The sequence below is a fragment of the Babylonia areolata genome, chromosome 13, assembly GCF_041734735.1.
Source record: "Babylonia areolata isolate BAREFJ2019XMU chromosome 13, ASM4173473v1, whole genome shotgun sequence".
NCBI lineage: Eukaryota > Metazoa > Mollusca > Gastropoda > Neogastropoda > Buccinidae > Babylonia > Babylonia areolata.
Genome location: NC_134888.1, coordinates 1,091,825 through 1,116,713, shown reverse-complemented (window position 1 = coordinate 1,116,713; position 24,889 = coordinate 1,091,825). Strand labels below are relative to the sequence as shown.

The 24,889-nt window shown below is 40.7% G+C and overlaps 1 protein-coding gene and 1 non-coding gene across 2 annotated transcripts; both read right to left on the bottom strand.

The window, feature by feature from the left end:
- Positions 1-4,622: 4,622 nt before the first annotated feature.
- On the bottom strand, positions 4,623-4,815 carry LOC143289356 (U2 spliceosomal RNA). The gene has a single exon (XR_013056238.1). It is a non-coding gene; the product is annotated as a U2 spliceosomal RNA (small nuclear RNA).
- A 6,412-nt stretch (positions 4,816-11,227) lies between these two features.
- On the bottom strand, positions 11,228-24,853 carry LOC143288774 (nucleoside diphosphate kinase homolog 7-like). Its single transcript, XM_076597402.1, has 9 exons — positions 24,738-24,853; positions 23,734-23,838; positions 21,742-21,911; positions 19,189-19,350; positions 17,201-17,355; positions 15,664-15,819; positions 14,557-14,804; positions 13,316-13,423; positions 11,228-11,910 (listed from the first exon to the last, which is right to left on the bottom strand). The coding sequence occupies exons 1-9, from the start codon at positions 24,738-24,740 to the stop codon at positions 11,878-11,880; spliced, it is 1,140 nt and encodes a 379-aa protein (XP_076453517.1). The 5' UTR covers positions 24,741-24,853; the 3' UTR covers positions 11,228-11,877.
- Positions 24,854-24,889: the final 36 nt, after the last annotated feature.

Here is a 24,889-nt window from a genome sequence, read left to right as displayed (position 1 = left end):
TGATTTCTGTTGTGAATTTTTTATTTATTATCCCTTACAAAACAAAACAACAAAAAAAGAGGAGCATTTTCTTCAGTCATACAAGTTATGGTATTCATTTTGCTTTCTTTTGTTGAAAAAACAAAATAAGTTCTTCGGGATCAGGATTTGGGGCGTTGTTATAATTATATACAACTTGAGCCATTTTTGGCTTTTTATGCCTCTTCAGATTTTACTCCTTTTTATTGTTGGTCAGGTCGTTGACAAGGTCAGTCATTTTATCCATCAAAGTCGTATTTCGTTTTTGTCAATAACTCATGTTTATCTATGAGGTTCTTAAAAGTATTTATACAAGGTGCACGTTTGATATTGTTTGTTAATTTGTTCCAATAATTTGTTTCTCTGTTACTAAATGTAAACTTTCTGAGTTTTGTTCTGGAATATTGTTTAAATATTTTGTCTGTACTGTTTTTTTGTAGTGTCTACATTTGGACTTCAAAAATAGCATGCTTTGTTTACATCGTCAAACCCATTAAATGTTTTGTACGTGTGTATCAAGTCCCCTCTTACTCTCCTTGCTTTAACTCTCTCCATACGAACGGCGAAAGAGACGACGTTAACAGCGTTTCACCCCAATTACCATCATCAAAATATTGCAAGCGGAAGGCTCTTATACTGAAGAGGTGAATGTTGACAAAGAATACCACAATTCTGACGACGGAAGCTAAAGGTAGGGTCATTCAGACACCCACTGGACATCCGAGGGGTCAGTGTAGAGGAGAAGAGAGGACTGGCCGTACTGAGTGAGTTAAGTGCTCTTTGGAAATTATGTCCGTATCAGAGTATGCTGCTGTGGCTGCTTTTTGTCAAAAGTTGAGAAAGGTTTTTAAAGTCTTGTCAGTTTTTGCTGCTAATTGATTGTCCTTGTTGATTGAATGCTACAAAAGATTGTTAACCTTGGTGTAATCGTAAAAGCTTTTGAATATCACTGTAATAGTTAATCAGACCATTCAGGGCAATGGCGATCACTAAATTACTGACCAGGGAAGACATCCTGTTTAGATGGGGTTGCTTTATTTCATTATCGTCAAGACACTAATGAAAGATACTTTTGGTTTGCTTGAAGGAGTTGCTGGTCTGCTGCCGTCCCAGAGGTAAGACTGTCAGAGAATGGAACTGCTTTTAAGGGCAAACCACCCGTCAGTACTATGGTACCCTATCCATGTTTGTTCATTAATGGTATGCCAACAACGCTCAAGATATGAGCAGCCTTCATCAGTGAAGTGTACAGATCTGTTATAAAATTGTTGGTTTTTACTCTCTCTCTTTTTTTTCTTTTGTTTGTTTGTTTTTTGTTGTTGTTGTTGTTTGTGTTTATGAAGACATATATTTTTAGTGTGTTTTGAAAAACAAACATTTCTGTTAAGACTGAACTTTTCCCTCAAAATATTTATTATCATATCATCCGTACAGTAGATATATTGTGTGGCAGTATCATCAGCCAAGATAAGCGTAGATAGATTGTGTGGCAATATCATCAGTCACTAGATAAGAAGCAAAAGTGAAGGTTTTTGTTGTTTTGTTGTTGTTGTTGTTTTTCTTTAAAAATTGAAATTCACGTATGTATTTAAATTCTGTTGTTCGAATGGAATATCAGCTAGGTGAATACAGCAGAGGCCCACATATTCATAACCTCTGTCCACATCTCTCTGCTCCCAGTCTGTGACCGTGCAATGGATAGAGTTTGTCGGAGTGGTTTAATGACGATGTTTTTGAAGTAATACCGGAGGGCCTGTTATTTTGATACTGGTGTATCGTGACTAATGTGAGACTGCATCATTCAGGTATTGTGATATTCGATACATATATTCAAACTTATAAACTAAGTGAGCGGATTGTGTGGCAATATCAGCAGTCAGGAAAAGAAGCAAGTGTGAGGGAGGGGGCTGGGAGGGGGGTGGGGGTTGGTCTTCAAAAATTGAAATTCACGTGTGTAATCTTACTTTTGTTGTTGGAATGGAAGGAAATAATAGGCGAAGTACAACACAGGCCCACATATTCATAACCTCTGTTCACATCTCTATGCTCCCACTTTGTGACAGTGCATTGGATCGAGTTTGTCGGGCTGGTCTTAAACATAGCGACGATGTTTTATAAGTATGGCCCATTTTGATATTATTGATGTCGAGCATCATTATGTGGGATTGCATCATTCAGGTATAGCCGGTGATATTTGATGTATACAAAATACAGAATACTTTATTATTCAACAAGAGAAATTCATTTGTGGTGTAAAAAAAACATAAACAATACACAGAAATCACAATCATTCAACATGTATACATAAAAGACATAACATGTTTAGATGGCAACCCATGCGTACAACGTGATAAATAATCAGTCACAGTAGCGGACTACAACAACACAACAGAAACCTTTAAAAGGTAACTTAGAGTAAATCATACATACATCATCACAGCCATACATGTGCAACACAAAATCATTTAAAGGATATGAATAAAACAGGCATGAAATAGCAAACTAAAAGTAGACATAAGACATAAAAAGTTTATAATAACAATGCAATTCAACAATACTTTGATTTAAGATGTCACATTCCACATACACACACTCTGGTATACATTTTTTTGTTTTATCACAGATCAGATATCAATTATTGCTGTTTAATAGCTGAATTGAGGTTAGTATAAAAGCTGCATTTGGTTCTGTTTGTTTTAAATTTGGGGACACAGAACCGTTTGCCTGAAGGTAAGAGCTGGTAATAATTTGCCGGCGTATGGCAGCATTTGGCTTTCTATCAAATTGGATGTATGTATTTAACTTAAGCGTTATAAACTGATAAACTCAGCGAGCGGGGGATAAAAGAAAGTGGCACAATTCTTTCATAAATAAATAAATTAAACAAATAAATAACATGCCACTGATCTAAGTTGCTCGTTTTATGTCATATAGAAGGGAAATAACCCTTGGATCATTGTGGTTAACTTTCCTTGCGGAGTTGTCCGTGTCACACAACACCACACACACACACACACACACACACACACACACACACACACACACACGCACGCACGCACGCACGCACGCAAAGAAAACACGCACGCACACTCACGATGGATGAGAATGGTTCGGTTTGAGTTGGGCAAAACATAGACGCCAGAATTCCAAAGTTGCGAGACTGAGTGAACGCGGATACTGTCGAAGGGACATAACTCACGGTCCCCTTGAATGCCCCACACAAAGGGGTTTGTTTTTGGAGAATATCGAATCATATCAGATCACAGAAAGGGTGCGCCAACTTTATAGATTTGGTAAAATCGCATTAATTTATTGAAATCGCAGTATGTGTGAAAAATGTATCTTCTAACGATTACTGTAAAATAAATAAATCAATCAATGAATAAGCAATGGAAGTAAAGACATTCACATGCCATTTTGAAGCAACTTCACTAAAGATAATAAACATAACGTCTATTAATCAAAACTTTCATCGTTTTTACTTATTTTTCTTCTTCACAAAACATTAGTGTAAGCTGATTAGTTAATGGTTTAACTCAGGCAAAACAAACATATACAATAGTTCAACCGATTATAAAGACACACATTGAATTTTCGTTCTGACAAGGATATGAAGACAGAAATTAAAGATGTTTCTGGTTTGGGATTGTTGTTTCTGCTTTTGGATTTTTTTTCCCCTGAAGACATCATTGATCAGAATTTACATTTTACATGCATCTTACAATAACGTACTCATAATTTGTTCGAACCGTTCATTGCAAAAACACACACTTCCACATACTGATCTCCACCAAACAAACGTTATTGCATAGTCAGTTGGGAATGACCTTAACTTCAAGTTCAAAATTAGAATTTGACTCAAAATGAAAAGTTGTCAATCCTTGCAAATCACAAACACCCACAATAGATTGAAGTGTCCACCAAAGGATCACACACACACACACACACACACACACACACACACATCTTCACCAACAAACGTTATTTCCATACTGTTGTAAAACAAATAAACATTTAAAGCAAAGAGACATGACACTTTCAAATGACATAACTGAAGATGATATGCCTTTCAATCATGGCTTTCATCATTTTACTGAGGCCAGTCGTTAATTTTCCTCTCAAAACATTGCCTATCAGTGCATACTTTGAACTTAAGAGGTTATGTACATTATACAGAGAGAGGGTGAATTGTTAGGCTAATCGTTAATTTTCTTCTTCTCAAAACAATGCTGTTGAATTGAGGTTGAATTGTTAGGCTGTTTTCTTCATCTCGGAACATTGCTGTATCAGTGCTTACTTTATTAAGAGGTTATGCACATCACACAGAGAGATGGCTAATCGTTTTCTTCCCAAAACATTGCTGTATCAGTGCTTACTTCATTAAGAGGTTATGCACGTTATACAGAGAGATGATGAATTGTTTCTAGTTTGGATGAGGTGTTAAAGAGAGGAAAGATGTTTCTTATTTTAGATTGCTATTTCTCCCCAAGCTTAAGAGTATATGCACACGAAACCTTGAGATGATTAATCGTTACTAGTCAGAACAGGGAGTCAAAAAGAGAGAAAAGCTGTTTCTGCTTTTGGATTGTTAATTCTCCCCAAGAGGGGAGTGGGCCGATCCTGGAGGTACTGCAATACCAGGCCAACCCGTGGCGAAGGTGGAGCAAGCCCCTGACACTTCGCCGAGGTTCAAAAATCAGTTTAATATCGTAGCCCCCGGGTAGAGGGCGTATCAGATATTAAGCTGATAAGAACAGATACTACACTTTGATCTTAGCCAAAAGGCCGAGAAGCGATAACTCGACGGCGGTTCAGGAACCCTGTAGGTCACACTGCAGTGTTCATATTTCTGTGGTGCGTTTCCTTCCCTGAAAACAAATTTACTAAAACTTGTGATGAAGAAATTCCATTTTAATTCTTATTATGCATCAGCTACAACTTAAATATGTTAATATTGTTGTGTTTTGAAACAAATAAAGAATGGTCAAAACGTATTGATTACTACAGAACTGTTCATCAAATAAACAAATCCTGAACAAGCCACCGCTGTTACTATAATTGGCTTTGCTGATTCACAATGAGGCTGACCCACTTAACATGAGCCTCGATGTCGGCTAAAGTTGCCTGTGACGGTTAAAAATAGTTTTACTTGACTAATAACCACAAGCACATTTTGAACAAAAACCATTAAGGGACTGAAAGAAAGCATCGTCAATAACTGCACCTATTGGTTACAGTTTCATGGTTTGTGGGACCAAAAACGGAAAAAGCTAGATATAGTGGCACGTTAGTTTAGTGACTGTAAATTAACGGCCAAATTAAAGAGTCGAAATCCACTGAAAATGGCTGGTAACAACAGCTACTGATGGTAGTATCATTTCATGCATGCACAAAATTAGCCAGCAAAATAGGTTCATGAATTTAGGATGTTGAAATAGGACTTGACCAACGTTTTCTTGGTGGCAACTTGATTCACATCCTGGCAATATTTTTGCTCTATCAGTGTGACGTGTAGTAGTAGTAGGTTTCACGGCCTTTTTTATGTCCCCTTCAATATCGGTCTCCTTTTATTTGTGGGATACATATATGTTTTCTTTTACACGCCGTACTGTAAATCACTCTGCGTCAAAGTCAATAATTTTTTCTTTTAAATTGATGTTCATGGCAATGAGATTTTTGAATACATTAGTATTTTGTGCAAGTTTAGTTTCGATAGGTAGTGCATTCCATATATGTGCAATTCTATATTAGCTAATGAATTTTTCCTTAGGTTAGTATTACAGTGCTCTTTACAAATTCTCATTGAATTTCTTGTACTCTCATAATCTGACATTCTAAAAATATTATTCACATTATCTACATTGTAGCAATTTAACATTTTGTATGTTTCTATTAAATCCCCTCTTAGCCTTCTACCCTTTAATGAATGCAGATTTAAGTATACGTCTCTGTTGATAGCTCATAGATCTGCATTCTTTTAACTGACGACTAACTTAGTTGCTCTTCTTTGTACCCTTTCTATAGCTATAGATTGTCTCTTGAGGTATGGCTGCCACACAATATTACCAGTGCTTTATACGGTTTAAGAAATGTATCTTTTCTAAATAGGTAAATGTTCTCTTAATTATTCCTGTCATCTGGTTGGCTTTATTTATTATATTCTGTATATGTATGTCAAATGATATTTTATTATAAATATATATATATATATATATGCCAAGGTCTTTCTCACTTTGACATTTTTCAGTGTCCTGTGTGGTGTCTTCTATTATCATATGGTATTTGTTTTCTGGATTTTTTCTTCCCATGTGCATTACTTTACACTTTAATACGTTAAAACTGTATAGATTCCATCTATCAGTCCAGTCCTGTAACTTATATAAGTCCTTTTGTAGTAGTGTAATACTATTCTGTGCATTGCCGTAAAGTTTAGTATCATCAGCAAATATTTTGCATTTGCTTTCTATACTTTCAGGAAGGTCATTTATGCATATTGTAAAAAGCACTGGGCCAAGTATGCTACTTTGTGGTATACCACTAACAACATTTTCATTTGTTGACATTTTTTCTCCAGTTCTAACTACCTGTGTTCTTTCTGACAAGAAGTTTTTTTGTCCAGTTCAGTATGTTTCCAGTAATACCATATGAAGCTAATTTTAATAAAAGTCTTTGATGTGGTACAGAGCCAAATACTTTTCTAAAGTCTAAACAAATTATGTCTACAGGTTTACCCATATCTATCATTTTTGTGAGATCTTCAATTACTTCTAGGAGCTGTGTTGTACAGGATCTTCTCTGTCTAAAACCATGTTGACAGTCTGCATACAGATTGTCTGTTGTCATGTGTGATACTATAGCATCCCTGATAAAGGACTCTAAAATCTTACACACAATACAAGGTAAGCTCACTGATCTGCAGTTTCCTGGTTCCTGGTGTGGTGTGTTGTATGATTATGCATGCATGCGTGTGTGCACGTGTTTTCCATTCAATGGCCTGGAGTTGGTATTTGTGATGTTTCCATCAGTGATGGTATTAATTAATAATAAAATACATTTGCACACACAGCCACACCGCCGCTTACTGATAAATCTCTCCGTTAATAACCAAATATTGGCCATCAATTAATCTATTTTTTCAGTCAAATAAAAAGTCTTATTTTGGACTGATTTCATTTATTTCTTTACTTTTTACTTTAGATATTTGACATCTACTTTATTTTATTCTGTTTTGATCTGTCAACTTACGTCAAGAGGTTTATTCAGTCACACATTTTACTGATCACGTAGATATTTGACATCTACTTCATTTTATTCTGTTTTGATCTCTCAACTTACGTCAAGAGGTTTATTCAGTCACACATTTTACTGATCACGTCGGTCACACTCACCGCCACACACACACACACACACACACACACACACACACACACACACACACACATATGACGCGCGCGCGCAACGGTTTATGTAGGCATCTGCTCAGTTGACCCTTTTGCTTGTATAAAGCAGCTAGAATTACAGATATGTGGTAAAGCTTTTTTTTCTTAAACTTTTTTTTTTTTCAAATTCACAGTCTGATAACGCCTGTACACATGGAGTTTTAACTTTTAACACATGTGTGGGAAAAGAGATGAGAACAAGAACTGGGTGGAAAAAACACAGGGAGGAACACCCCCCCACCCCCCCTCCCCACCCCCCCCCCCCAAGATGTTCACACTTTGTTAACTCTCTCCATACGAACGGCGAAAGAGACGACGTTAACAGCGTTTCACCCCAATTACCATCAAAATATTGCAAGCGGAAGGCTCTTATACTGAAGAGGTGAATGTTGGCAAAGAATACCACAATTCTGACGACGGAAGCTAAAGGTTGGGTCGTTCAGACACCCACTGGACATCCGAGGGGTCTGTGTAGAGGAGAAGAGAGGACTGGCCGTACTGAGTGAGTTAAACTGACATAGTGTATCAGACACCAGCGGTGGAGATTTCCAGTCGCGGCACACACTGCCAACTGATGAGTGGACCCCCCCCCCCCCCCCCCAATTTCCCCCACCCTCACGTGACTCACCTCAGTCTCCTCCCTCACCCCTCTCTTTGTTACCCAAAGACTATGCTGGCCACTGACTGAGTGCAGATCGAGAGAGTCAGTAGAGCAAGAAGTTGATATCTCAGAGGATAGCATCCCCATTCGTCACTGATCTAAGTAGTGAGTTCTACGTCCCAGCACAATGTTATGTCACCCCTCCCCCACTGACCCGGTGATAAATCTTCACTGAGCCCCCTCTCTCCGCGGCCCCTCCTTCCCCCCCCCCCCCCCCCTCCCCCGACCCCCCTCCTCTCACTCCCCCACTACTGACCCCCACCTCATCATGCGGCACTCCTGTTCAGTATTTGTGTGAATTGAAGTACTGATTATTTTATGGTAATATTTCGTTCGTTTGTTGTCATGCATGTTACTTCTGTTAGCTTCTTCGTTCCTCTCTCTCTCTGTTAGATGTGGCAGTAGTTGCCATTTGCTCCATTGTCAAATTGATGTATTGACTGTATAATTATGTGTAACAATATGTGCATATAGTCTTTATATATATATATGTGTGTGTGTATATATATATATATATATATATATATATATATACATAGAGAGGGAGAGAGAGAGAGAGAGAGGCCCATATCAGTGCTTCACATTTACATTAGTATAGTATGATAACATACACACTGTATGCTTATATGTAAGTGTGCATAAGAGAGAGAGAGAGAGAGAGGGGGGGGGGTATGTTCTCTATGTTCTTTCCCCTATGTAGTTATTAATACCATGCTTGTGTTTGTGTGTGTGTGTGTGTGTGTGTAATTGTCACCATGATTATGCCTTTATTTAGTATCGTGTACGCAAGTTATGACTTTAAGTAGCATTGCGCAGTGCATGCAATGACATATAATTCTAATGTAGTATTGTGTAGTGTAGACCCTGTTTCAGGGCGGGGACATGGATAAAATAAAAAAAACAACTGAACGCTGCGCCAGTGCTAATCTATTATCCTCGAAAACAAAGAATTTTGTCTTGTCTTGTCTTTCAACAGTGACCCCCTTCCTCCTCCTCCTGCCCCTTCCTCCCCCCTTCCAATGTTGATCTCTGGCAGGATAGATGCCTTGTTGTGTGTGTGTAACATGATCTGTTTGGAACAGACGCATAGCTAATAAGCGGGGCGATCTTTCCTCCTAATTCCCAGCTCAACCAATTGGGAAGGTTCTGGGTTTGAAGATAATTTGCATAGAGTGAATGGGGTGAGAGGATAAAACTGGTTTGCAGAGTGGTTTCGTCCATTTCTACCTCGCTTAGAAGAAGCCAAAAGAGCCAGACTGCCAAGTCTGTAAGTATGAAATTAACATCTGTTCCATTCGTCCATTTCTACCTCGCTTAGAAGAATCCAAAAGAGCCACTGAGACTGACAAGTCTGTAAGTATCAAATTAACATCTGTTCCATTCGTCCATTTCTACCTCGCTTAGAAGAATCCAAAAGAGCCACTGAGACTGACAAGTCTGTAAGTATCAAATTAACATCTGTTCCATTCGTCCATTTCTACCTCGCTTAGAAGAATAAAAAAAAGACCACTGAGACTGACAAGTCTGTAAGTATCAAATTAGCATCTATTTTTCGGACCGAGTTGAATGTTTGGTTCCTGGTATTGTTAGATTCTGTGACAAACACACTGGCCCAGTGGGACTGTGTTCTGTTACATGAATATAAAGTGAAACATAAAACGTGGGAGCAGTGAGTAATCGCCTGTACTTGTATTATGCTTTGTTAGTAACTTAGTTTCTGAGTTCTGGAAACACAGTTTGGTGAATTTTTATGTTGTATCACAAGAATTGAGACACATTTGGCTGAAGTGGTATTTCACAGTTAATCAACTTAATGTGACTGAAATGTGTTGATGCAGATAGCACGACTTGTGAGAGAGTATAGCTAGCGTGTGTGTGGCTTAATTGTGTTTGAAGCTAATGACTGAAAGAAAAGTGGTGAAAGTATAGAATGTAGCTACTACTTGCCTAAATGGAGTACTAGTTAGGGGTATTCGGGTATGCCCCACCCCTCCCTGCAGTTTGCTACAGGTATTATGGTGTGATGCTTGGACATCATGTTTGGGTTTAAATGCTGTTGCATCTTGGCTTACATAAATGATAATGTTCAGTGACATGTCAGTGGTGTGTCAGTTGTTGACACACTGTGGGAACATTACCAAACGACGACAAAACTGAAGCCCTTCTGATCACGACTAACAAGAAACGTCTCCTTGATCCATATCCCACATTCATCAAAGTTGGAATTTCGGAAATACCATTTGCTCCTTCTGCTAGAAACTTAGGTTACATCATCTCTGGCCATATGTCCTTGGACAAGCATGTTTCAAATATTTGTAAGTCTGCATATGTAGGGATAAGACATATTAGTTCTATCCATAAATACTTGACCGCTGAAGCAGCATAAACCCTTTCCTGTGCTTTTTGTATTATCAAAACTGGACTACCAGTTTACATTTTTGTGTGGATACATTTCCTTCTTCAGACAGTGCAGAATGTGAGATCCACAAGTATTGTCAGAAAGGTTGTTGCTATTTGCTAGACATGCCTGTTTTTTTATTGATTAACTCACTCAGTACGGCCATTCCTCTCTTCTCCTCTACACAGACCCCTTGGATGTCCAGTGGGTGTCTGAATGACCCAACCTTTAGCTTCCGTCGTCAGAATTGTGGTATTCTTTGTCAACATTCACCTCTTCAGTGTAAGAGCCTTCCACTTGCAATATTTTGATGATGGTTATTGGGGTGAAATGCTGTTAACGTCGTCTCTTTCGCCGTTCATATGGAAAGAGTTAACCTAGACCATGGAAAAGGTAAAAAATCAATTCCAAAACTGATTTCCACGTATACACGAAATCGGGAGTTATTTTAATATGAAATTGATTCTTTTATTCTACTAGACCCACGATGCGTGATGCTGGTTAAAAAGATTGACACAGATAAGGCACTGGAGGGTTGGAAAGGGTCAGTGCATTCTTCAGTGTGAAAGAAGAATGGATAGGGCATTCCTTTTCCTGGAAAAACTGGTTCAGTCCTACATGCATATACGTGCATGCGCACACATACACACACACCCGCACGCACACACATACACACAGTTGTTCAGTACTCACATACACACACCAAGGATATAAGATATCACAAAATGTATTCAGTTCTTCATGATTCTCTGTAGTTTTTGGTTTTTTTAAATTATGAAAAAAAAAAAAAATCAGAACCTCATCAAAGATGCTGTTATGCACACATGACGAAACAGTGAACAAATCTATATCAGGAGTTTGGCACCTAATTATGTACACAGAGAATCTTGCATTCATCAGACATAAAGGTGTATAACATAAAAAGGCATTCACAGGAACCAAACAAATTCGCTTCCACCTCAACCCACTCCCCCCACCCTTCTGTTATTCATTTTAAGATTAATCAACTCTCTTGGTGACACATGATGCTTTTTTCTTTTAAATCAAAAAAATATTCATGTCAACAGTTTCATCCTTTAAGACTAGTTCACAATGCGGTGTGAATGTGTAAACCCTCAAACTGTCGGTGGTACAGGCTGCAGTTGTCACAGTTATCACTTATGATGGCTGCTGAACAAACTAAAGCCAGCCTTTTTTCTTTTCGTTTCTTTTCTTTTCTTCATTTTCTGCTACATCCCCTTGCCCTCTCCAACAGGCTGAACAACAAATTCAAATATATATGCAGGGTTCACTGTTTCTGTGGAAACACTGTACAATAATAATGCTGTCTAAGCCAGTCACAGAGTGGATGCCCTCACGCCTTAACGGTCCAGAATTCTGAAGAAGTATTCCACCTGGAACAAACAATTTTAAAAAATTCATCAATGGCTATGACAGTTTGTCATGACACTTGTGAAAAATTAATAACATAACAAGCAAGCATACATACCTTCCACCAAAAGCGGACCATCACAAACATGATACAACAAGAGAGGCAAGGCCTTCAAGACTCACTTGTGATAAATTAAGTCCCCTAGCATTAATTACAGAGTAACTTCCCTTTTTTTTTTTACTATCTGCACCAAAACGTTTGCAAAATAAATAAAAATTCCATGCTTAGCAAAAGAAGTTCCTGTTTGAACAAAAAATGATAATAATGACTCCTCTTGTTGTTGTGTCAGAATAAGAGGTCAGAGTGCCAAGATTAGAGAATACAAAAAATATAAATATAACAGTAAATGCAGTTTGCATATAATTAGGCTTCATTTTTTAATTTTTTGTGCCCATCCCAGAGGTGCAATATTGTTTTAAACAAGATGACTGGAAAGAACTGATTTTTTCCTATTTTTATGCCTAATTTGGTGTCAACTGTCAAAGTATTTGCAGAGAAAATGTCAATGTTAAAATTTACCACAGACACACAGACACACACACACACACACACACACAGACAACCGAACACCGGGTCAAAACACAGACTCACTTTGTTTACAAAAGTGAGTCAAAAATCAGGAAGAAACATAAAATTTCTAAGAATTTTCATGAACACACGATTATCTTTTTTTCTTTTATTCATTGCGACAGCAGTCATAGCAGTCACCATGACTGACGGAAAATCCACACTTGCAGAGAGGGCGCAAACTAAGTTTTCCTTTTCCTGTCCTTTGAACACTGTTCACTGCATGCTTTCCTGAAGATCTTTCAACTGTGTGGTTCTTTTCACAGCCAGGGTGTCCTCTTCATCAGTGTCACACATTCGCTTGTGACTCTGAGCCAACTATTCACTTACACGCTCAGAATTATACACAAACTATTCAAATCTCAACACCCACTCATAAGTTCGCACACATGTGGAAACACACACACACACATGTACACATACACCCACTCATACCCCCCTCCCAACACACATACAAACGCCTACACTCACAACACACACAAACGTGTGTACACACATACATATATACGCACACATATAAATACCCACACTCACAACACACACACACCTATGCAGACACATAAACACCCCCACACACAACACACACAAATATATGTATACAAATATGTATACATACACATGTTCATACACACACACACACATGTACACACAAAAACACACATGTGTACCCACAAACACTCACACAAATACACACACACACGTGTACCCACAAATACACACACAAACACACATGTACCCACAAACACACAACACACACACACACACACATGTACACACACACAACACACACGCACACACACCTCCAGCTGTCCATCGTCCGGCAGATCAGTGCAGTGAACCGCATTCTGCACTTTGTCCGTTCCAAAGAGAGCACGCAGCGTTCGGGGACGCAGATGGCGAGCTATCTCCTGCACACAGACACACACACACACACATACACAACGCACTGTCAGGATCAGTGACAAATCTTAATAAATGCTGCGACAGACTAACCTGGGTGTGGCGGTGTATGAGGGACTTGGAATGAGCGGCCGTGGGAGTAATGCCACTGAAAATGGAGTGGAGTGATGGCCTAGAGGTAACGCGTCCGCCTAGGAAGCGAGAGAATCTGAGCGCGCTGGTTCCAATCACGGCTCAGCCGCCGATATTTTCTCCCCCTCCACAAGACCTTGAGTGGTGGTCTGGACGCTAGTCATTCGGATGAGATGATAAACCGAGGTCCCGTGTGCAGCATGCATTTAGCGCACGTAAAAGAACCCACGGCAACAAAAGGGTTGTTCCTGGCAAAATTCTGTAGAAAAATCCATTTCGATAGGAATAACAAATAAAACTGCACGTAGGAAAAATAACAAAACAAAAGAAAAAAAAAAAGGGGGGGTGGCGCTGTTGTGTAGTGACACGCTCTCCCTGGGAACAGCCCGAATTTCACACAGAGAAATCTGTTGTGTTAAAAAGAAATACAAATACAAATATATGCTGTTTAAGCCATCACTCCGTGTGATGATCATATCTTTGGTCAGAGACAAAGCTCCAAGCGCTTTTCAAACATGAAGTCATTTGCACTGAAGGCTTCAGTCAAACACAGGCACAGACATACACGTCTTATCATCACTCAGTGTGGAAATACATTGAATAAAGGGAAGAAACACACACACACACACTCACACTCTCTCACACACACACACACACAAACATTAAAACTGATTCAAAACAAACTGAAACTCAAACACCACCAGCACCACTATACTAATAATAACAAAGAATATTTAGACGCCCTATCTCACACAGCATTTACAAATACAATTACACATACATACATTGATGCAGATACATTTCATAACATTCATCTGCCTATACACATCACAAGATAAACAAGTCACACACACACACACACACACACACACTCGCCAGACATTCATACTGACACAGCCCCATTCATCTCTCCACCCACTAACAATCACAGACAGACACACAGGGCGGAAAAACAATCACAACACACACACACTCTCACACACACACACACTCACACACACACACTCACAGGATCGGCAGGCCCGCACAGCTCACGGAACGTGGACGCCACCTGAGCGTTGCCTCCCCCTCCGACAATCTCCAGTGCCAGACACGGCCCTGAGAACAGCTCGGCCACCATGGCCGGGTACTCGTGCACCACACCCTTGTACACCTCCAGGAACTCCTCAGCGTTGGCCTTCTCGAGGCTGAGCATCTGAGCGGCACCCACACAGAACCCGGCCTCTGTGATGGCGTTGATGATCTTGCCGGCCACACCTGTGAGAAGAGAAACGGGAGTTTGTTTTTCCGACTGATATATTCAGGGATGCCAACTGTTACGATTTCGCCGTTTTTTTGTTTCGCTCGATTAAAGTTTGTTCTGACGTTTGTTACGCCAACGTCAAAATTGTTCCGACAAGTTCATTTTCCACTACACTGCAGAGAAGTATAAACAGAGCACCAATAAGAGACTGGACAGTGGAAAACAGACCTAATGTAACAATTACCAACAGCCTCTGGTAGCAGTTACACAGTGTTGCAGGTAGGCCCAAGTAAACGTTTGTGTGCCTTGTAGGTAAAATGTACATTTGCTGATTGGCTAAGAGCAGACTGGGCAAGATGGGTCGTCTTTTCACCGTAAGCCGCGCAAAACGTGGCCAAGCGGAGCAAACCGATAGGCCTAGTTTGCATCAGTTAGACATGGTAAGTAGGCTATGTTTATAATTATATTCAAATAATTTGCATCAGTTAGACATTGTAAGCAGGCTATGTTTATAATTATATTCAAATAATGTTTCTTAATTCTTTCTGTTTTTACGTTAAGAATACTAGCTATTACCTGCAGTGTGTGGATGTATGTATGAAACGATGTATGTGATATTTTTTTACATTTGTATCTTCGTAATATTCATAAAAGCTGTTGTTGACTTTTACAGTTATGGTCCCCATGTTGTTTACTTGTCTATGTTGTGATAATGCACCTGACCAAATTTCTCCAGTTGGAGATAATAAAGTTATTCTTATCTTATCTTACCTTATATGTATCACCAAACATGGAGTACAAAACCAACTCCTCCTTTTCCTGATGTGGCTCCGAGTCCCAGTATTCACACAGCACAAAAACGTTAACACTCACCTGCTCTGAGGGCGGAGGGCTTGATGATACAACAGGTGCAGTTGCCCACTTTGGCCGTGTTTGGGGGCATGGCGCCGGAGGACGGGAAGAAGAACTCAATCTCTCGGGCGGCGGAGCTGGGGCTGTCGGACCCGTGAACCGCGTTGCAGGTCTTGTCTGTGAGACAGAGAGACACCCAGAGTGTTTCGTACCATTCTTGGGGAAAACATTGCCACCAAGATATATATATATATATATAGAGAGAGAGAGAGAGAGAGAGAGAGATCCCTTCCATTTTCAAAGCATCAGGAACGTATATTTCTGCATTATCATCATTATTACTGATCTTTACATGGTGCTTATCTCTGGTCAGAGACCAAGCTCTGTGGGCTTTACAAACACACGGTCATTTGCACAACAGCCTATTGTCTAATATCACTAATAGTGAAAAGACGCTAAACTAAAGAACAACGACAGCCTGCCTACCCAGGTACAGCTAACTGTAAGATGTCTTTGGGCGCTCACAATTTGATTTCCGTGTCGTTCAGTCCTGCTTCAACATTGCACATGCTCACGCAACCCTTTTGTTGCTCTCTTACATTCACTCAGTGCATGCTGTGGACTTCGTTTTACCACCTCATCAAACAGAAATCAACATGCAGACTACCACTCAAGGTGTTGTGGAGGGGGAGAAAAAATCTGAGCGACCGTGGGATTCGATCCCAACCCTCCGATTCAATCAGCTTCTTGGTGGACGAGTTACCACTCGGCCACCGCTTCATGTTATTGTGTACTACAGTTTTATTTTATTTTATTTTATTTTGTTTTATTTTATTTTATTTTTGCTGCCCCATCATCTGCACCGTTTCAGTGGCATTACTCCCACGCCGCTCATTTAGATTCCCCCATACACGGCCACACCCGGGTTCGTCCGTCACAGTTCCAGCGTCGGCAGTCCGCAGGGAACCATCGATGTTAGGTCGCCAAGAGGCCACACACCAGAGGAGACCCTGCACTGCTGCTGAGTCACTTCGGTGGTGTTCAGTGGTGCCTGTTCTGATTTAACGTACTTAGGACACCACCTACTAAGTCCCTTACTAACGACAACAATGGCTTAGTCGCGGAGCCAGACTGAGTGAGCGTCCCTCCCAGAGTGGAGACCGCCACCACGTCCCTCAAACAACAGCCCCCCATGAATCTGCCGACACTGAAGACATTCTGTATTGTACAGTCTTGTATTATATTGTCTTGTCTTGTAATAACTTTTTGTCAAAAACAGATTTCTCTGTGTGATATTTGGGATACCCTTTCCAGGGATATCATGCATCGACAGTGCAACGCCACTGGTTTCTTTGTTTTTTCTCTCTTTTTTCTTCGGTCTTCAGGTGTATTGTTTTTCCTACCAAAGTGGATTTTTCTACAGAATTTCACCAGGACAACCTTTTCGTTGTTGTCGGTTCTTTTATATGTGCACTTCAGTACACGCTACACACTGGACCATGGTTTATTGTGTCATCCGAAAACCTCTCACAAGCACCTGTCGGCCGTAGGAACCCACCTGTGCCGTACTGTGCGCGGATGCTGGTGGGGGCCTGTTTGCGGGCCTCGGAGGGGTCTGTGGGTCCGATGGCCTCTCTCCAGGTGTCAACCGCGTTCTCTCCCACGATCTCAAATGCCACCACGGGGCCGCTCGTCACGTAGTCCAGCAGAGCACTGGAATCCAACATCACGCATGTATGGAGACGTCAAGTCAAATGACACATTATGAATGGAAGCCAGTCATATATATATATATATATATATATATATATATATATATATATATATATATATATATATATATCAACACAATGTAGAAGAGTGTCTGTATAAAGACAGTGTGAGTGTGCAAGGGTGTCTGTATCAAGTCACTGTACAAGGGTGTCTATATCCAGACAGTGTACAAGGGTGTCTATATCCAGACAGTGTACAAGGGTGTCTGTATCAAGCCACTGTACAAGGGTGTCTATATCCAGACAGTGTACAAGGGTGTCTATGTCCAGACAGTGTACAAGGGTGTCTGTATCAAGCCAGTGTACAAGGGTGTCTATATCCAGACAGTGTACAAGGGTGTCTGTATCAAGACAGTGTACAAGGGTGTCTATATCCAGACAGTGTACAAGGGTGTCTGTATCAAGCCACTGTACAAGGGTGTCTATATCCCGACAGTGTACAAAGGTGTCTATGTCTATATCCAGTGTATAAGGGTGTCTATATCCAGACAGTGTACAAGGGTGTCAATATCAAGACAGTGTACAAGGGTGTCTATGTCTATATCCAGACAGTGTACAAGGGTGTCTATGTCTGTATCTTCTTCTTCTTCTTCTGCGTTCGATGTCTTGGTATGTCTATATCAAGACAGTGTACAAGGGTGTCTATATCAAGACAGTGTACAAGGGTGTCTGTCTATATCAAGACAGTGTACAAGGGTGTCTGTCTATATCAAGACAGTGTACAAGGGTGTCTATATCCAGACAGTGTACAAGGGTGTCAAAATCAAGACAGTGTACAAGGGTGTCTATGTCTATATCCAGACAGTGTACAAGGGTGTCTATGTCTATATCAAGACAGTGTACAAGGGTGTCTGTATCAAGCCAGTGTACAAGGGTGTCTATATCCAGTGTACAAGGGTGTCTATATCCAGACAGTGTACAAGGGTGTCTATGTCTATATCAAGACAGTGTACAAGGGTGTCTGTATCAAGCCAGTGTACAAGGGTGTCTATATCCAGACAGTGTACAAGGGTGTTTATATCAAGACAGTGTACAAGGGTGTCTGTCTTCTTCTTTTTTGCGTTCGTGGGCTGCAACTCCCACGTTCACTAGTATGCACACGAGTGGGCTTTTACTTGTACGAGGGTGTCTATGTTTATATCAAGACAGTGTACTATGGAGTCTATATCCAGACAGTGTACAAGGGTGTCTATGTCTATATCAAGACAGTGTACTATGGAGTCTATATCCAGACAGTGTACAAGGGTGTCTATGTCTATATCAAGACAGTGTACTATGGAGTCTATATCCAGACAGTGTACAAGGGTGTCTATGTCTATATCAAGACAGTGTACTATGGAGTCTATATCCAGACAGTGTACAAGGGTGTCTATATCTAGACAAACAAATTCTTCGCTGTCTTTTGTCATCTGTAACAATGTTTTCAGATCACTGATCCACAATGTAGCCCTGTTATCATTTGCCCTGTCCTGTCATCGTAAGTTTATGTTGTGGAAACATACGACCATCTCACCCACCCACCCACACACAAACACACTTACTTGAGGAAGGGCTTGCTGAGGTGCTCACAGTAGAAGTCCACACACACACACACCCAACCACACCCACACACACCCACACACACAAACTTGAGGAAGGGCTTGCCGAGGTGTTCCTGGAAGAAGTTCACAGACCCACTCACACACACCCAACCACCCCCACACCTAACCCCCCCCCCCACTCCCCCCACCCCACCCACCCCCACACACACAGACCCACACCCACACCCACTCACTTGAGGAAGGGCTTGCTGAGGTGCTCACGGTAGAAGTCCAGGGCCTGGTCGCGGTCCAGGCGACACATGCGGAGGCGGGAGATGAGGAACCCCTTCTGGGTGATCTTGTCCAGCACCTGCCCCAGCTTCTCCACTGCGTCCGGCTTGATGAGACCCAGGGTCCTGCACCCAGCAGGAGGACGATGATGATGATGATGATGATGATGATGACGATGATGATGATGATGACGATGATGATGAACTGTTACTCTGTGCCTGTTCTCATTTTGAGCTCAATGTGCTTGATGTGGAGTGATGGCCTAGAGGTAACGCGTCCGCCTAGGAAGCGAGAGAATCTGAGCGCGCTGGTTCGAATCACAGTTCAGCCGCTGATATTTTCTCCCCCTCCACTACACCTTGAGTGGTGGTCTGGACGCTAGTCATTCGGATGAGACGATAAACCGAGGTCCCGTGTGCAGCATGCACTTAGCGCACGTAAAAGAACCCACGGCACCAAAAGGGTTGTTCCTGGCAAAATTCTGTAGAAAAATCCACATCGATAAGAAAAACAAATAAAACTGCACGCAGGAAAAAATACAAAAAAAAATGGGTGGCGCTGTAGTGTAGCGACGCGTTCTCCCTGGGGAGAGCAGCCCGAATTTCACACAGAGAAATTTGTTGTGATAAAAGAAATACAATACAATACATGTACCGAAAAAGACACAACTTTTATCATCCAGGCATGCAAGCAGAAAACTGATGTTCAACAGCTGAGTGGTTAAAGCAATGGACTTTAAATTTGAGGGTCCCAGGTTTGAATCTCAGTTAACGGCGCCTGGTGGGTAAATGACACAGGAAACGAATGATGAGCGCCCAATGGCAGCTGTGAGTCAGTTCTGAGCAGGTAGGCAGCCTGTTGTGCTAATGACTCCGTGTTAGTAAACCACTTTCAGCTTGGTTTCCAATCGAGAATAGTTGCTACACATTGTATTATACTGTATTGTATTAAGTATCCATTTTGGTGTCATATACTGTACCATGTCAAACTGATGCATTCGAGTTTGACATGGTAAGTATATGTATCACCAAACATGGAGTATAATACAAACTCCTCCTTTTGGTGTCATATACTGTACCATGTCAAACTCGAATGCATCAGTTTGACATGGTAAGTATATGTATCACCAAACACGAAGTATAATACAAACCCCTCCTATCATCACCATCAGCTCTACAGTTCCAACAAACAAATTCATTCTGTCTGCACCAGTGTAGCAAGGCTTCAGACCTATCAACATGAAAACATGCATGCAGAAACAGACATAAGGACTGGCAAAAATACTTGGACAGACAAGCAGACAGACAGACAGAATCTCCTCATTCTGATGGGTGTTACAGCCAAGTGGTAAACGTGTTCAACTTTTAACTCACTCAGTACGGCCAGTCCTCTCTTCTCCTCTACACAGACCCCTCGGATGTCCAGTGGGTGTCTCAATGACCCAACCTTTAGCTTCCGTCATCAGAATTGTATTCTTTGTCAACATTCACCTCTTCAGTATAAGAGCCTTCCGCTTGCAATATTTTGATGATGGTAATTGGGGTGAAACGCTGTTAATGTCGTCTCTTTCGCCGTTCGTATGGAGAGAGTTAACCTGAGGGTCCTTGGTTCAAATCATGGTCACCACACCTGGTGGGTTAAGGGTGGAGATTTTTATTTTTTTTATTTTTTTTTTTTTAAATCTCCTGGGTCAACAGATGTGCAGACCTGTTAGTGGCTGATCCCCATTCGTGTGTAACACACGCAGAACATCAAATGCACATGCTGAAGATCCTGTAATCCATGTCGGCTTTCGGTGGGTTATGGAAACAAGAAAGTACCCAGCAAGCACATGCCCCCAAAACAGAGTATAGCAGCTCCCATGGCAGGGTAAAAACAGTCGCGCATATAAAAACCTACTCGTACATGTATTCAAGTGAACGTGTGATAAGGTGGGTAAATGTGGGAGCCACAACCTGCAAAGTAAACTGAATCACTCATTCTCACTTTTCCTTTTTGCTAGATATAGCAGCTCCCATGGTAGGGTAAAAACAGTCACGCATATAGAAACCTACTTGTACATGCATTTGTATTTGTATTTGTATTTCTTTCTATCACATCAGATTTCTCTGTGTGAAATTCGGGCTGCTCTCCCCAGGGAGAGCGCGTCGCTACACTACAGCGCCACCCATTTTTTTGTATTTATTTCCTGTGTGTAGTTTTATTTGTTTTTCCTATCAAAGTGGATTTTTCTACAAAATGTTGCCAGGAACAACCCTTATGTTGCCATGGGTTCTTTTATGTGCACTAAATGCATGCTGCACATGGGACCTCGGTTTATCGTCTCATCCGAATGACTAGCGTCCAGACCACCACTCAAGGTCTAGTGGAGGGGGAGAAAATATTGGCGGCTGAACCATGATTCGGACCAGTGCACTCAGATTCTCTCGCTTCCTAGGCGGACGCGTTACCTCTTGGCCATCACTCCACATGTGGGAGCCACAACCTGCAAAGTAAACTGAATCATGCGTTCTCACTTTTCCTTTTTGCTGGACAGCCTCCTGCGAGTGAAGTCATCGCCATAGTCGACGATGGTGAGCAGACGTTGGCAGACGTTGACGCTGTTGCCGATGTAGAGGTCAGTCAGGCAAAGGGTCGTGTCCTTCACACTGGTGCGGAGGAACAGCTTACGGTTCTTTATATCAAACTGTCAACAGAAATGCTGTGGTAACTGGTTCTGTATGTGTTAGGTTTTGGAACAACATAATGCTAGTCTTATATCATTTCATAACAAAGGAAGTCTTTTTTTTCTTTTCTTTTTTTAACATGTGCTGTCTAATACGGTAACTGGTTCTGTATGTGTTAGGTTTTGGAACAACATAATGTTAGTTTTATATCATTTCATAACAAAGAAGTCTTTTTTTTTCCCCCTTTTTTTTTTTTTTTTTTAAACATGTGCTATCTAATACGTATATTACATATGCACACACACACACACACACACACACACATGCCATACATCCATACATTTTTGACTCACAAACATTTATCAAAGAATTTCTTTATTTCTTTATCAGATAATCCTGTAAGCGTGTATTTATAGAGCTAGATCTTTTTTCTGACAAAAAAATGTATCAAAATCATGATGAAAGCATCAACAATCTCCTACTCAAACCACACAAAGAAACACTACCCCCCACTCCACCCTTACCTCCATAATCTACTGAATTCTTCTCCCTTGATTCTGTTCAAGACATTCTGCCCACTTTTTTTTTTTTTTTTACTACAATCTGATATCACTTTGGCAAGACAAAAAAAACAGAAAACACTGGTAATGTAGGAGGAAAATAAACCCACACACAAACGCACATGACGAATACTTTCTCTCTTTTATATATGTATACTCAAAGGTGCATATTTTCATAACAAGGCATTCATTCTAAGCGTCTCAAACTCATCACTGCAGCAACCGGCAAGTGAAGAGTGGGCATTATTTCTGTGTTTGTTTTGTTTCCAAAGTCAGCAGACAAACAGACATTGTAGTGTCTGACATCACTAAGTGTGTGTCATCATGCAAAAGACCAAGCGCACATGTTAGAGGACCCACATAATTCCCGTCAAACTTCAGCGGCTGACGGAGACAAAGACCAACCCTGCATGCGCAGTCACCAAAGTCATCAGCAAACTGATATAGGTCTTCTACAATAATCAATGGTTTCTCCTCTGCAACAGGAATTCTATTTTCAGCTTAGTCTTTTGTGAAGGAACTATGACTCTCAAACTAGGAGGCAAGATTGCACTAGCTCTTAGTGTGTCTCCCCTGCTGTTCTGATGGACACAGCTGGACACACCATTTATATACAAGGATGAAGAAGAAAATCAATATGCACACACATTCATCCACATAAGCAAACACACACATATATATATATATATACATGGTCATTTGCATACACATGCTCAAACAAATGATTCCCCACCCCCCAACAAAAGGCACACACAAGAATAATAATGACAAATTATTGAAACTATTAAAAAAAACAAAAAACTCAAGCACACACACGCTGCCACCAAGTAGTGTCATGACCACCATGAGTATCACTGCCACTGCCACCAGTAACAACTGATACAATCAATACACATCCCCCTTATTCACTCTCACTAGACGGGCACAATAGCTGAATTGTTGAAGCACTGGACTTTCAATCTAAGGGTCCTGGGTTTGAATCTCGGTAACAGCATCTGGTGGGTAAAGGGTGGAGAGTTTTCTAACCTCCCAGGTCAACATTTGTGCAGACCTGCTTGTGTATACACAAGCAGAAGATCAAATAAGCATGTTCAAGATCCTGTAATCCATGTCAGCATTCGGTTGGTTATAGAAACAAGAACATACCCAGCTTGCACACCCCTGAAAATGGAGTATGGCTGCCAACATGGCAGGGTAAAAAAGGTCATACACATAAAAGCCCATTCATGTTCATACAAGTGAACGTGGGGGTTGCAGTCCGTAAACGAAGAAGAACTCTCACCATCTCAACGGACTTGGAGTTGGGGAAGTAGAAGAACTGGAACTGCCGAACACGGGCAGCCATCTCCTCATACCACTCCACAATGAAGGAAAAGCGCTCATCATCCTGGGAAAACACAGAAACCATGAAGCTTTTGCATGCTACATACCTTAGGAACATACACACCATGGATGATAAAAGAAGAATATATTGCTATGCATACACCAAAAGTTTGTATAAACACACGTGTTAAAGAAACGGACATGATGCAGTTTGTGTATACTACATCAGTACATGTTTTAGGAACATTCATACCACGAATGATAAAAGTGAGATGAATACAATGTGTATGACAATGCATACACTAAAATTTTGTATGAATACATCATTACATGTATTAAAGAAATGCAAAGCAACTACAAACCATATGCAGTACACGTGTTACATTATAATTTAACATAAACCACTGATATCACAGATCAGCAGAGGACACTGATGACCTGTTACTGTTTTGCTGTGTTGCTTACACACAGAAAGTATGGCACACATGCACAAATATCAAATATACTGATTCGAATTCTAATATCACATCCTAACCTGAAGAGAAAAGTACCTATCAATTATAATCATGTATGTAATAACAATATAGACAATTTACAAGTATACATGGTATGTGGTACGGTGAAAACGCAGTGCAAAGCAAGCATGTCTTATCAACGTAGAAATGCTGTTGAACACAATCCGACTCAAGTTTCAAGCGAGCCTTATGGTAAATTATCATACTTGATATACGTTGTAATTCAATTTCACATACTTAGTCATCCGTACACAAGCAGTTTATTGGGGGGGGGAAATCTAGACTTTCCGATCCTGATTGTGCACTAGCAATTCCATTAGTTTTCTGATTTTAGATCATGAACCACCTTGACTATTGGGATAAAAACAATTGCTTCAACAAATACAAGCATTCTATTAAAACCAGTTGCGTACTTCTGAAAGGGTACGCATTAAAAATATCCCCTTACCATGGTGGAAGGTGTAAATGTGAACAAGTTCCACTGAAATTGAGATTCTGTGGCTCGGGAAGTGGTCTTCTTGGCACTTGTTGTAGCAACAGCAGCTTCCGATACGCGGGATAAAACACGCTCTTGATTGGTCAAAAATATTGACGGTCTGC